Source organism: Chelon labrosus (assembly GCF_963514085.1).
Source record: "Chelon labrosus genome assembly, chromosome: 19".
NCBI classification, from domain to species: domain Eukaryota; kingdom Metazoa; phylum Chordata; class Actinopteri; order Mugiliformes; family Mugilidae; genus Chelon; species Chelon labrosus.
The window spans coordinates 419,418-431,721 of record NC_140352.1 but is presented as its reverse complement, the minus strand read 5'-3'; the positions used below and the strand labels follow the sequence as shown (position 1 = coordinate 431,721).

At 51.5% G+C, this 12,304-nt stretch overlaps 1 protein-coding gene across 1 annotated transcript in view; it reads right to left on the bottom strand.

Annotated features, from left to right (window-relative positions):
• The window catches only part of LOC311504587 (glutamate receptor ionotropic, delta-1-like), a gene marked incomplete at both ends in the record, with an annotated part of 347,750 nt that overhangs the window by 332,877 nt on the left and 2,569 nt on the right, over positions 1-12,304 (bottom strand). Inside the window, one exon of the mRNA XM_084567775.1 lies at positions 967-1,122. Coding sequence (XP_084423901.1) covers positions 967-1,122 — 156 coding nt within the window. The remainder of the gene's footprint in view (positions 1-966; positions 1,123-12,304) is intronic.

Genomic DNA, 12,304 nt, shown 5'->3' with positions numbered 1-12,304 from the left:
ACATGGACAATGTCTTCAGTGTCTCATATTCTTGGGGACATGATGGACTGATGGACAGCCGCACAGATACGAAGCCTAAAATATCACAATCGCCCCCTAGTGGCAGAGACATGAGTCACACTGACAGAGGCTAAAAATAAATGAATATATTAAATAATAATATATCACTTACTATAAAATATTTATTTCATGTTATATTACCAGAGCATCTGGTCCTCAGTGTCTGCCCACAACAATGAACAGTTGTGGCCTTTGGACAAACGTAGTAGATGAGTCCTGGTCTGGAGGAAACTGAACCAGTCGATTCAGTCAACGTGAACATGGAGCTGTGGTTTAGAAGAGATTTGTTCTGGTTCCTGAATATCGACATCAAGACCAGAGACAAGTCCCTGTTCACTACATGTGTCAGAAAAATTAGAACCAGAATATTCTTTAAAACAAAGCATCCAGAGTTTAGAGACACTGACATTTAAACGGTCAGTCAGTCCACCATCATCATCATCATCAGTATCAACACAGCTCTCAGAGAATAATCAGCATCCATCACCATCATCTTCATCATCTGCAGAAAAACAATCATCCTTTTATCCCCAGCACCATCATCATCATCATCATCAGCTCCTTCTACAGCTGACAGGCCTTTCTCTTGGTAATTACATGAAAAAACTCCAGGTGGACTCAGTGCCCCCCCCCCCCCCCCCCCCAGCCTCCTCTGCTCAGAGCAAACAGGAGGAGATGCAGAGAGTAGAGGAGGAGGAGAGGCTCTGTGGAGCAGCTTCAAACACCAGCAGAGTCCTCAGAGAGCAGGAAGATTTAAACAGCATTTAAGAGGCTGATACCTGGGTCATTAGCCGCGAGGATCCCCCACCAACACCACAGCTAAAGATTAACAGTCCACAGACTCACTGCAGCAGCAGCAGCAGCACAAACCAAGCAGTCTGCAAACAGGAAGCATGGAGGCCTTACCTTCCTGCACCGCCTGGAACGGGTTGTTGGGCTCGATGAGTTTAATGGAGTGGGTGATCTTCTCGCTCTGCAGGATGTCGTCGCTCAGACTGAGGTCAGACACGGCGAGCTGGAACACCTCATCGTCCCGCACGGCGCTCTCCTCGAAAATCGCGCCTGGACGGGTGGAAACAGGAAGTGGGAGAAAGGTTAGGGACCAGTCGGGTTAGGAGACGAGTTTGTAAAGGTTGTCAAGGTCGAGGTTCAGCTCAGACAAAGAGGAAACAAACACAACAAACATGTTTCAGCTCGGCTCCTCTGATCAACTTCCTCCAACTATAGGTGAGACTGAACTGAACCAGATGACCAGACGGATGAACTATGGCCTGGATCACCTGGATCACCTGGATCACCTGGATCACGTGGACCACCTGGACCACCTGGATCACCTGGATCACCTGGATCACCTGGATCACCTGGATCACGTGGATCACGTGGATCACCTGGATCACCTGGACCACCTGGATCACCTGGATCACGTGGATCACCTGGATCACCTGGATCACGTGGATCACGTGGATCACGTGGATCACCTGGATCACGTGGATCACATGGATCACCTGGATCACATGGATCACCTGGATCACGTGGATCACCTGGATCACCTGGATCACGTGGATCACGTGGATCACTGAGAACCTTCACTGAGCAGAGTTTGAGAGGACATCAAGCAGACTTCTAACAGGATCAACTAGAAGATGAGAGGATGACAACGTGTGACTGATCCAGACCAGGAATCAAAGCGTGGACCAGTCTGAGAGAGCATCATCACAGCTAAAGTCTCCATGGCAACAGCATCCTGCTACAGCCCTCCATCCTTCATCAGTACATGTCCATGTCCATCCTCATCTAAACGTTTCAGATTTAAAGTCTTGGTGACCAGCAGCTCCATCATGATTCAGGATTAGACTCCTGCTGAACAACCTTCTGTGTTTAAAGGCATCAAGAAATAAACTGAACAGTTTAACTGTCAGACTTCAACTGCTCTGGTTCAGGAACCAGCTCCATCAAATGTTCTGTCCCTTTCCATCATTTTATCCTGACGTCAAACATTTGAATTTTCTTTCATTGAACAGGTTTAAACATCAGTCTTCATCTGGAGCTTCAGGTTAGTTTAACACCTGTTAGCTGCTCTGCTAACTCCTTCATCTTAGCTTCATCTGTCCAGATAGCAGTCAATACTGACAGTTAATGCTAACAACCAATGCTAACAGTCGATGCTAACTAGTCAACGCTAACAGTCCTCCATGCTAACAGCCCTCCATGCTAACAGTCCTCCATGCTAACATCATCTGACATCATCAGCCAATCACAGATCAGCTGACTCCAGTATCCAATCAGTGAAGCCCAGTGTTATTAGGCGCGTTCGACTTGATGCAGATCTGTCTGAGTCTGACTTGACGTGATGCATGCTGGGTTGTCATGCTCATAGATCTCGAATATGATTGGTTAAAATGAACTTGTTCTACCCAGCATGCATCACGTCAAGTCAGATCTGCTCAGATCTGCATCAAGTCGAACGCGCCTAATGTCACTGTTTCTAGAGGTGTCTGTGGTGTAGAGCAGCAGCTCCAGGTGAGCCTACGGTGTCATTTGACCTTTAATCTCTTTTCATTTCATCACATGACTGAATGTTTGATAAAGTCCTCAGACGTGTTGGAGATGGATGTGTCACCTGGAGTCTGTGACCTTTGCAGCATATTAGCAAACATTCCTGTTACATTCAAGCTGAGAACTTCACAGACGCCGTTTATTTAGATGAAAACAACGTTCATCAGCCCTCCTCTTCCTCCTCCTCCTCCTCTTCCTCCTCCTCCTCCTCCTCCTCCTCCTCCTCCTCTTCCTCCTCTTCCTCCTCTTCTCTCTGGCAGCTAATCAGCAGCTACCTGAGCTTCAGCTGCAGAATCACTGACGGACGAGGTTTGACCTGAATGTAGCAGCGATGTGTTCATGTCTGAAAGGGGCTGAAGGAGGACTCATGGAGGCTGGGGCTGAAGGAGGACTCATGGAGGCTGGGGCTGAAGGGGGACTCATGGAGGCTGGGGCTGAAGGGGGCTCACGGAGGCTGGGGCTGAAGGGGGACTCATGAAGGCTGGGACTGAAGGAGGACTCATGAAGGCTGGGACTGAAGGGGGGCTCATGGAGGCTGGGGCTGAAGGGGGCTCACGGAGGCTGGGGCTGAAGGGGGACTCATGAAGGCTGGGACTGAAGGAGGACTCATGAAGGCTGGGACTGAAGGGGGCTCACGGAGGCTGGGGCTGAAGGGGGACTCATGAAGGCTGGGACTGAAGGAGGACTCATGGAGGCTGGGACTGAAGGAGGACTCATGGAGGCTGGGGGGCTCATGGAGGCTGGGGCTGAAGGGGGCTCATGGAGGCTGGGGGTGAAGGAGGACTCATGAAGGCTGGGACTGAAGGGGGGCTCATGGAGGCTGGGACTGAAGGAGGACTCATGGAGGCTGGGGCTGAAGGGGGCTCACGGAGGCTGGGGGGCTCATGGAGGCTGGGACTGAAGGGGACTCATGGAGGCTGGGGCTGAAGGGGGCTCACGGAGGCTGGGGCTGAAGGGGACTCATGGAGGCTGGGGCTGAAGGGGGCTCATGGAGGCTGGGGCTGAAGGGGGCTCATGGAGGCTGGGGCTGAAGGGGACTCATGGAGGCTGGGGCTGAAGGGGGCTCACGGAGGCTGGGGCTGAAGGGGACTCATGGAGGCTGGGGCTGAAGGGGGCTCACGGAGGCTGGGGCTGAAGGGGACTCATGGAGGCTGGGGCTGAAGGGGGCTCACGGAGGCTGGGGCTGAAGGAGGACTCATGGAGGCTGGGGCTGAAGGGGGCTCACGGAGGCTGGGACTGAAGGAGGACTCATGAAGGCTGGGACTGAAGGGGGGCTCATGGAGGCTGGGGCTGAAGGGGGCTCACGGAGGCTGGGGCTGAAGGGGGACTCATGAAGGCTGGGACTGAAGGAGGACTCATGAAGGCTGGGACTGAAGGGGGCTCACGGAGGCTGGGGCTGAAGGGGGACTCATGAAGGCTGGGACTGAAGGAGGACTCATGGAGGCTGGGACTGAAGGAGGACTCATGGAGGCTGGGGGGCTCATGGAGGCTGGGGCTGAAGGGGGCTCATGGAGGCTGGGGCTGAAGGAGGACTCATGAAGGCTGGGACTGAAGGGGGGCTCATGGAGGCTGGGACTGAAGGAGGACTCATGGAGGCTGGGGCTGAAGGAGGACTCATGGAGGCTGGGACTGAAGGGGGGCTCATGGAGGCTGGGGGGCTCATGGAGGCTGGGACTGAAGGAGGACTCATGGAGGCTGGGACTGAAGGGGGCTCATGGAGGCTGGGGGGCTCATGGAGGCTGGGGCTGAAGGGGGGCTCATGGAGGCTGGGGCTGAAGGAGGACTCATGAAGGCTGGGACTGAAGGGGGCTCATGGAGGCTGGGGCTGAAGGGGGCTCACGGAGGCTGGGGGGCTCATGGAGGCTGGGACTGAAGGGGGGCTCATGGAGGCTGGGGGGCTCATGGAGGCTGGGGCTGAAGGGGACTCATGGAGGCTGGGGCTGAAGGGGGCTCATGGAGGCTGGGGGGCTCATGGAGGCTGGGGCTGAAGGGGACTCATGGAGGCTGGGGCTGAAGGGGGCTCACGGAGGCTGGGGCTGAAGGAGGACTCATGGAGGCTGGGGCTGAAGGGGACTCATGGAGGCTGGGGCTGAAGGGGGCTCATGGAGGCTGGGGGGCTCATGGAGGCTGGGGCTGAAGGGGACTCATGGAGGCTGGGGCTGAAGGGGGCTCACGGAGGCTGGGGCTGAAGGAGGACTCATGGAGGCTGGGACTGAAGGGGGGCTCACGGAGGCTGGGACTGAAGGAGGACTCATGGAGGCTGGGACTGAAGGGGGGCTCATGGAGGCTGGGGGGCTCATGGAGGCTGGGAGGCTCATGGAGGCTGGGACTGAAGGGGGGCTCATGGAGGCTGGGGGGCTCATGGAGGCTGGGACTGAAGGGGGGCTCATGGAGGCTGGGGGGCTCATGGAGGCTGGGAGGCTCATGGAGGCTGGGACTGAAGGGGGCTCATGGAGGCTGGGGGGCTTATGGAGGCTGGGGGGCTCATGGAGGCTGGGAGGCTCATGGAGGCTGGGACTGAAGGGGGCTCATGGAGGCTGGGGCTGAACACTCTCTGACTTTTATTAAACAGGAACCTGTAAATGAAAGGTTCTTGTTCCTTCAGACTGTCACCGTTTATCATCATGACTCTAGAAGATTTAAATCAATCTGAAAAACTGACTCATGACAAAAAGCATGAAACCAGCCGGTCTAATGAAACCTCTGAACAATAGGATTGTTATGTATTACCTGGTGACATTGACTGTTAGCATGGACTGTTAGCATGGACTGTTAGCATGGACTGTTAGCATGGACTGTTAGCATCAACTGTTAGCATGGACTGTTAGCATGGACTATTAGCATCAACTGTTAGCATGGACTGTTAGCATGGACTGTTAGCATGGACTATTAGCATGGACTGTTAGCATGGACTGTTAGCATGGACTATTAGCATCAACTGTTAGCATGGACTGTTAGCATGGACTATTAGCATCAACTGTTAGCATGGACTGTTAGCATGAACTGTTAGCATGGACTGTTAGCATGGACTGTTAGCATGGACTATTAGCATGGACTGTTAGCATGGACTGTTAGCATGGACTATTAGCATCAACTGTTAGCATCAACTGTTAGCATGGACTGTTAGCATGGACTGTTAGCATCAACTGTTAGCATGGACTGTTAGCATGGACTGTTAGCACCTTCTATTAATGTCACTGACACTGATGCTCTGGTCCAGAAGAAACAGTCTCTACTTCTTCAGGAACATTAACTTTAGCTGCTGGGTTCTTTCTTTCTACCATCATTTATATAAATGAACATGTTAAAGTGCAATAAAATCATCCATTTATTTATTTATTTATTTTATTAGTGACATGACTATATTCTAAATGGACATTTCTAGTACAAACAGAATGATTGTTTTAAACGCATGTGGTGAGATTTTAAAGTTGTTTAGACACAGAGGCTGGTTTCTGGTAGCACACCTGGGTCTGAATGTTAAATGACAACAAAGAATCTTATAATAGTAGTAATAATAGTAATAATAATAATAATAATAGTAATAATAATAATAATAATGAGAAGAAGAAGAAGAATGATCTTTATTTGTACGGCAGTCTTCTAATGAACATAATGAAGGGCTTAACACAGACTCTTCTAGAAACAGTTAAATACTTTAATAAAAGACACTATTACAGTTTAAATGTCCAGGAAAGACTCAGATAACAGGATGGACATGATCTCATCATCTTATCTTAACAACAACACCAGGTGTCTATGTAGAGGTGTCTTATTTGTTTCCTGATCTAGACCTCGTCGTCCTCCTTTCAGCACCACAGACAGCGACCCCTCAGATTCTTTCTCAGATGAAGCTGAAGCATCAACGCTTCGTCCAACCGTCACTAGTTTAACAAAGAGTCCGTCAGCCGCTCTGCAGGAACACTCTCTGGCTCTTAAACATGTTTTAGAGGAAACCACCTTCTGCTTCCTCTCTGATTACCAGGAACCGTCCACGCTCTCTGTCCGTTCATCAGCCTCATACAAGAAAATCCATTCCTATTACGGCTTTAATCAGCGCTAATACAAAAAGGTGCCATTTATCTTCCAGGCTGCCGGTGAGGTAGAAAACCTCAGGGAATTAAAAGCACATGTCAGCGACCGCTGGAGTGTTAGCACATGGAAAATTATTCTGACTCAACGAGACTCCCGCCCAGAGAGAGGTGGTGACCCGGAGACCGAACCATCCACACAGGAATGATAACGACTGAAGCCTCAGCTCTGGACTCTCCTGCTCAGGTTGTCATTGTCAGGGATGTGTGGCTCATTGTATAGAAATATAATAACTCTGGTCGTTAACACGTCCCTAAAGATATTCTGTTTGTTATGTTTAGGACTAGTGAACTCATGTTGATGCAGAAGCAGCGTCAGAAAGGTGGTGATTCACCTGATGATCATGGTGGAGGATGGAGGATGTGGAGCTGTTGAACTGGATTGATCTGATGAAAGTGAAGAGACTGACTAATGAGAATGAAGATGAATGTAACACAGAATTCATTTTATCTGAATTCACTTTTATTTAGTTCAGTCTTTAACCAAATAAAAACAACAACCATGCGATGAAGCAGAGAAACCATCCAGAAACAAAGCACCTCAACATCTAGACACCATGAAGACACCATGAAGACACCATGAAGACACCATGGAGACACCATGGAGACACCATGAAGACACCATGGAGCTTCTCCTTACAAAAATAATCAGTTCACATTCATGCATTTACAGAAGAATTCATGTGCTTTGGTTTGGTTTAAATCAGCTTTATAAAATAATTAGAAAAAAACACAGAATGATCCAAAAACCAGCACAGACTTTATTTTTACCTGCAAAATAAAATTAAACTTCTGGTTCTCAGCATGAAACAGGTTCAGTTCGATCTGATCAGGAATCAACAAACTCAACGTTTAACTGCAGCAGAAACGTAAAGGTTCTTCACTGAAAATCAAACTGTCCACAGAAGAACTGATGAAGAACTGATGAAGAACTGATGAAGGTTCTAAGTGAAGTTTTTCCTCCTACAGGACGACTGGGCCCGGATCATTATTAATTACTATTCTTATCATTTGTCTCATCACAGGAGAGTACAGTGATGCTTCAGAATAAGTCAATGACGACAGTCCAGACCTGAAACAGTCCAGACCTGAAACAGTCCAGACCTGAAACATCATGTTCAACCAGCAGGACAGAAAGACTGAACTGAATCAAGGAGGACAAACTCAGATCTTCCAGGAGGAAACGTGAGGCAGAGCAGAGGTCAGACCTTTAGTCAGAATGATCTTTAGAAGAGAAGCTTCATCAGCTCCAACCTTCACTCTGTTTAAACTCTACAACTAATGAAGGTTTCAAATGTCACAACAACAGGAGGACGATTCTGGACGATGACGATGGAGCTGATGAAGACGTCAACGTAACGAAGCAACACAGAGGAAACGTTTCAGTCTCTGTCTCCGTCCTCAAACCAAACCAGCTACACATGATCTGAGCTAATGACTAGAGGACTAGATGACTAGAAGACTAGAGGACTAGGTGACTAGAGGACCAGAGGACTAGGTGACTAGAGGACTAGATGACCAGAGGACCAGAGGACTAGAGGACTGGAAGACCAGAGGACCAGAGGACTGGAAGACCAGAGGACCAGAGGACCAGAGGACTAGAGGACTAGAAGACTAGAAGACTAGAGGACTAGAAGACCACAGGACCAGAGGACTGGAAGACCAGAGGACCAGAGGACCAGAGGACTAGAGGACTAGAGGACTGGAAGACCAGAGGACTAGAGGACTAGAGGACTGGAAGACCAGAGGACCAGCGGACTAGAGGACCAGAGGACCAGAGGACTGGAAGACCAGAGGACCAGAGGACCAGAGGACTAGAGGACTAGAGGACTGGAAGACCAGAGGACCAGAGGACCAGAGGACTAGAGGATCAGAGGACTGGAAGACCAGAGGACCAGAGGACCAGAGGACTAGAGGACTAGAGGACTGGAAGACCAGAGGACCAGAGGACTAGAGGACTAGAGGACTGGAAGACCAGAGGACCAGAGGACCAGAGGACTTAGAGGACCAGAGGACTAGAAGACCAGAGGATCAGAGGACCAGAGGACTAGAGGAGAGACTGGACTCACTGGAAACTGAGACTCAGGTGAAACTAACGAGGCCGGAGGACTGAGGACCAAGAGACAGACACAGGAAGAAGGAACTTTTCAAAGTAAAACAGGAAGAACATCCAATAAAAACCTAAACTCGATAAAAGTTCACACCTGAGGTCCAAACTCTTCCTCGTGTCTCACAGCCACTCATCATCATCATCATCATCATCATCACCATGACCACATTGTTAGAGGAGGTCGTATTAAAATACTGCATTGATGTATTTATTATTTATTAGAAACTAAAACAGAGACAACTGGATTCTACTCAACTCAGCCGTTATAAACATCAGTTCTACAGAGAGAGATCAAATAAATCTTTATTTATTCCACCGTGGATGAAGAAGAGAGAGATGAAGCAGCTCTGGAGTCGTGCTGCTGTTTTCAAGACTCTTCTTCACTTTATTAAAGAAATAAAAGGATGAAACAGCTTCATTATAATAAAGCATCGTTCTGGTTCAGTAGAATAAACACGAGTCAGATCATCAGAAACAGCAGCTCCATGTGTTCACAGCCGACGCTCTAATGAAGGTGTCAGGTCACCTTTCTCTCTTTCTTTATAAATAAATAAACCCTCAGCTCTGGTCTCCAGGTCTGTTTCTCCACAGAGGATTCTTCCACCTCTCAGGGTCAAACTCTCCACGTTCATTCACTCTGCTCTGGGCTGCTGCTCTCTCTCCCCCCCTCACCTCTCTCTCTCCCCCTCCCTCCCTCCCTCACCTCTCTCTCTCTCCCCCTCCCTCCCTCCCTCACCTCTCTCTCTCCCCCTCCCTCCCTCTCTCTCGGTGCAGGTGGTGGAGGTAAACGACCTGGCCGAGCCGTCACCAGGACAGAGCGGGAAGCCTTTTGCGTTGTCCTCTAACTGGGTTAGTTTATCTTATTTAGCGGCGGGGAGACAAAGGGCCACAGCTGCTCATTGGCTCTGCCGTCCTCCACAGATTGGATTCCTGCAGTCAGAGAGAGAGCCTCTCCCTCCCTGTTAGCCGCGACAGCAGCGGTAGTAAATCATCCCTGGGCAGCTGCCTGGCTCATGGGACGGGGTAACGCTCATGAAAAGTGACTTGTTATCTTCTAGGCCTGAGGGGCGTTTAGACGAGCCGGACGACAGAGATGTCTCTAAATGTGACCAGAGCTTCAGACACTTCTGAATCCTTGGAGGAGGATTTAAAGCTCAGCCCTGTTTCCAGGTCGGAAGATTTCCTCCAACAACACGACAGCTGACTGAACCAGAGCTAGAGGAAGTGTTTCTGGAGAGGACTGTGGACCCTGGTGGAGAAAAGTCTAGAACCCATGAAACCAAACTGGTTTCATCTTTAGTTTCTGGATAAAACAAAACCTGAACGACTGAGAACCTTCACAGATCATCTGTTAAACACCAGTCAGGACTGTCCTTCTAGAACCACATCAGAACCAGTAAGATTCTCTCCTCCCTGTGGTTCCTAGAGGTTCTCCTGTAGAACGGGAGGTAGAGCTTTCAGCTACCAGTCTGGATTCAGGATAGAGGACGTCACATCATGCTATAGGTCTAGGCTGCTGGGGGCCGTCCCATCATGCTATAGGTCGAGGCTGCTGGGGGACGTCCCTTCATGCTATAGGTCTAGGCTGCTGGGGGTCGTCCCATCATGCTATAGGTCTAGGCTGCTGGGGGACGTCACATCATGCTATAGGTCTAGGCTGCTGGGGGACGTCCCATCATGCTATAGGTCTAGGCTGCTGGGGGACGTCCCATCATGCCATAGGTCTAGGCTGCTGGGGGACGTCCCTTCATGCCATAGGTCTAGGCTGCTGGGGGCCGTCCCTTCATGCCATAGGTCTAGGCTGCTGGGGGCCGTCCCTTCATGCCATAGGTCTAGGCTGCTGGGGGACGTCCCATCATGCTATAGGTCTAGGCTGCTGGGGGCCGTCCCATCATGCCATAGGTCTAGGCTGCTGGGGGCCGTCCCATCATGCTATAGGTCTAGGCTGCTGGGGGCCGTCCCATCATGCTATAGGTCGAGGCTGCTGGGGGACGTCCCATCATGCCATAGGTCTAGGCTGCTGGGGGACGTCCCTTCATGCCATAGGTCTAGTCTGCTGGGGGCCGTCCCCTCATGCTATAGGTCTAGGCTGCTGAGGGACGTCACATCATGCTATAGGTCTAGGCTGCTGGGGGACGTCCCATCATGCTATAGGTCTAGGCTGCTGGGGGACGTCCCTTCATGCTATAGGTCTAGGCTGCTGGGGGTCGTCCCATCATGCTATAGGTCTAGGCTGCTGAGGGACGTCACATCATGCTATAGGTCTAGGCTGCTGGGGGACGTCCCATCATGCTATAGGTCTAGGCTGCTGGGGGACGTCCCATCATGCCATAGGTCTAGGCTGCTGGGGGACGTCCCTTCATGCCATAGGTCTAGGCTGCTGGGGGCCGTCCCTTCATGCCATAGGTCTAGGCTGCTGGGGGACGTCCCTTCATGCCATAGGTCTAGGCTGCTGGGGGACGTCCCATCATGCCATAGGTCTAGGCTGCTGGGGGCCGTCCCATCATGCCATAGGTCTAGGCTGCTGGGGGACGTCCCTTCATGCCATAGGTCTAGGCTGCTGGGGGCCGTCCCTTCATGCCATAGGTCTAGGCTGCTGGGGGACGTCCCTTCATGCCATAGGTCTAGGCTGCTGGGGGACGTCCCATCATGCCATAGGTCTAGGCTGCTGGGGGCCGTCCCATCATGCTATAGATATAGGCTGCTGGGGGCCGTCCCATCATGCTATAGGTCTAGGCTGCTGGGGGACGTCCCATCATGCCATAGGTCTAGGCTGCTGGGGGCCGTCCCATCATGCTATAGATATAGGCTGCTGGGGGCCGTCCCATCATGCCATAGGTCAAGGCTGCTGGGGGACGGCTGCTGGGGGACGTCCCATCATGCCATAGGTCAAGGCTGCTGGGGGACGTCCCATCATGCTATAGGTCTAGGCTGCTGGGGGACGTCCCCTCATGCTATAGGTCTAGGCTGCTGGGGGACGTCCCATCATGCCATAGGTCTAGGCTGCTGGGGGACGTCCCCTCATGCCATAGGTCTAGGCTGCTGGGGGCCGTCCCATCATGCTATAGGTCTAGGCTGCTGGGGGATGTCCCCTCATGCCATAGGTCTAGGCTGCTGGGGGACGTCCCATCATGCCATAGGTCTAGGCTGCTGGGGGCCGTCCCATCATGCCATAGGTCTAGGCTGCTGGGGGACGTCCCCTCATGCCATAGGTCTAGGCTGCTGGGGGACGTCCCATCATGCCATAGGTCAAGGCTGCTGGGGGACGGCTGCTGGGGGACGTCCCATCATGCCATAGGTCAAGGCTGCTGGGGGACGTCCCTTCATGCTATAGGTCTAGGCTGCTGGGGGACGTCCCCTCATGCTATAGGTCTAGGCTGCTGGGGGACGTCCCCTCATGCTATAGGTCTAGGCTGCTGGGGGACGTCCCCTCATGCTATAGGTCTAGGCTGCTGGGGGCCGTCCCATCATGCCATAGGTCTAGGCT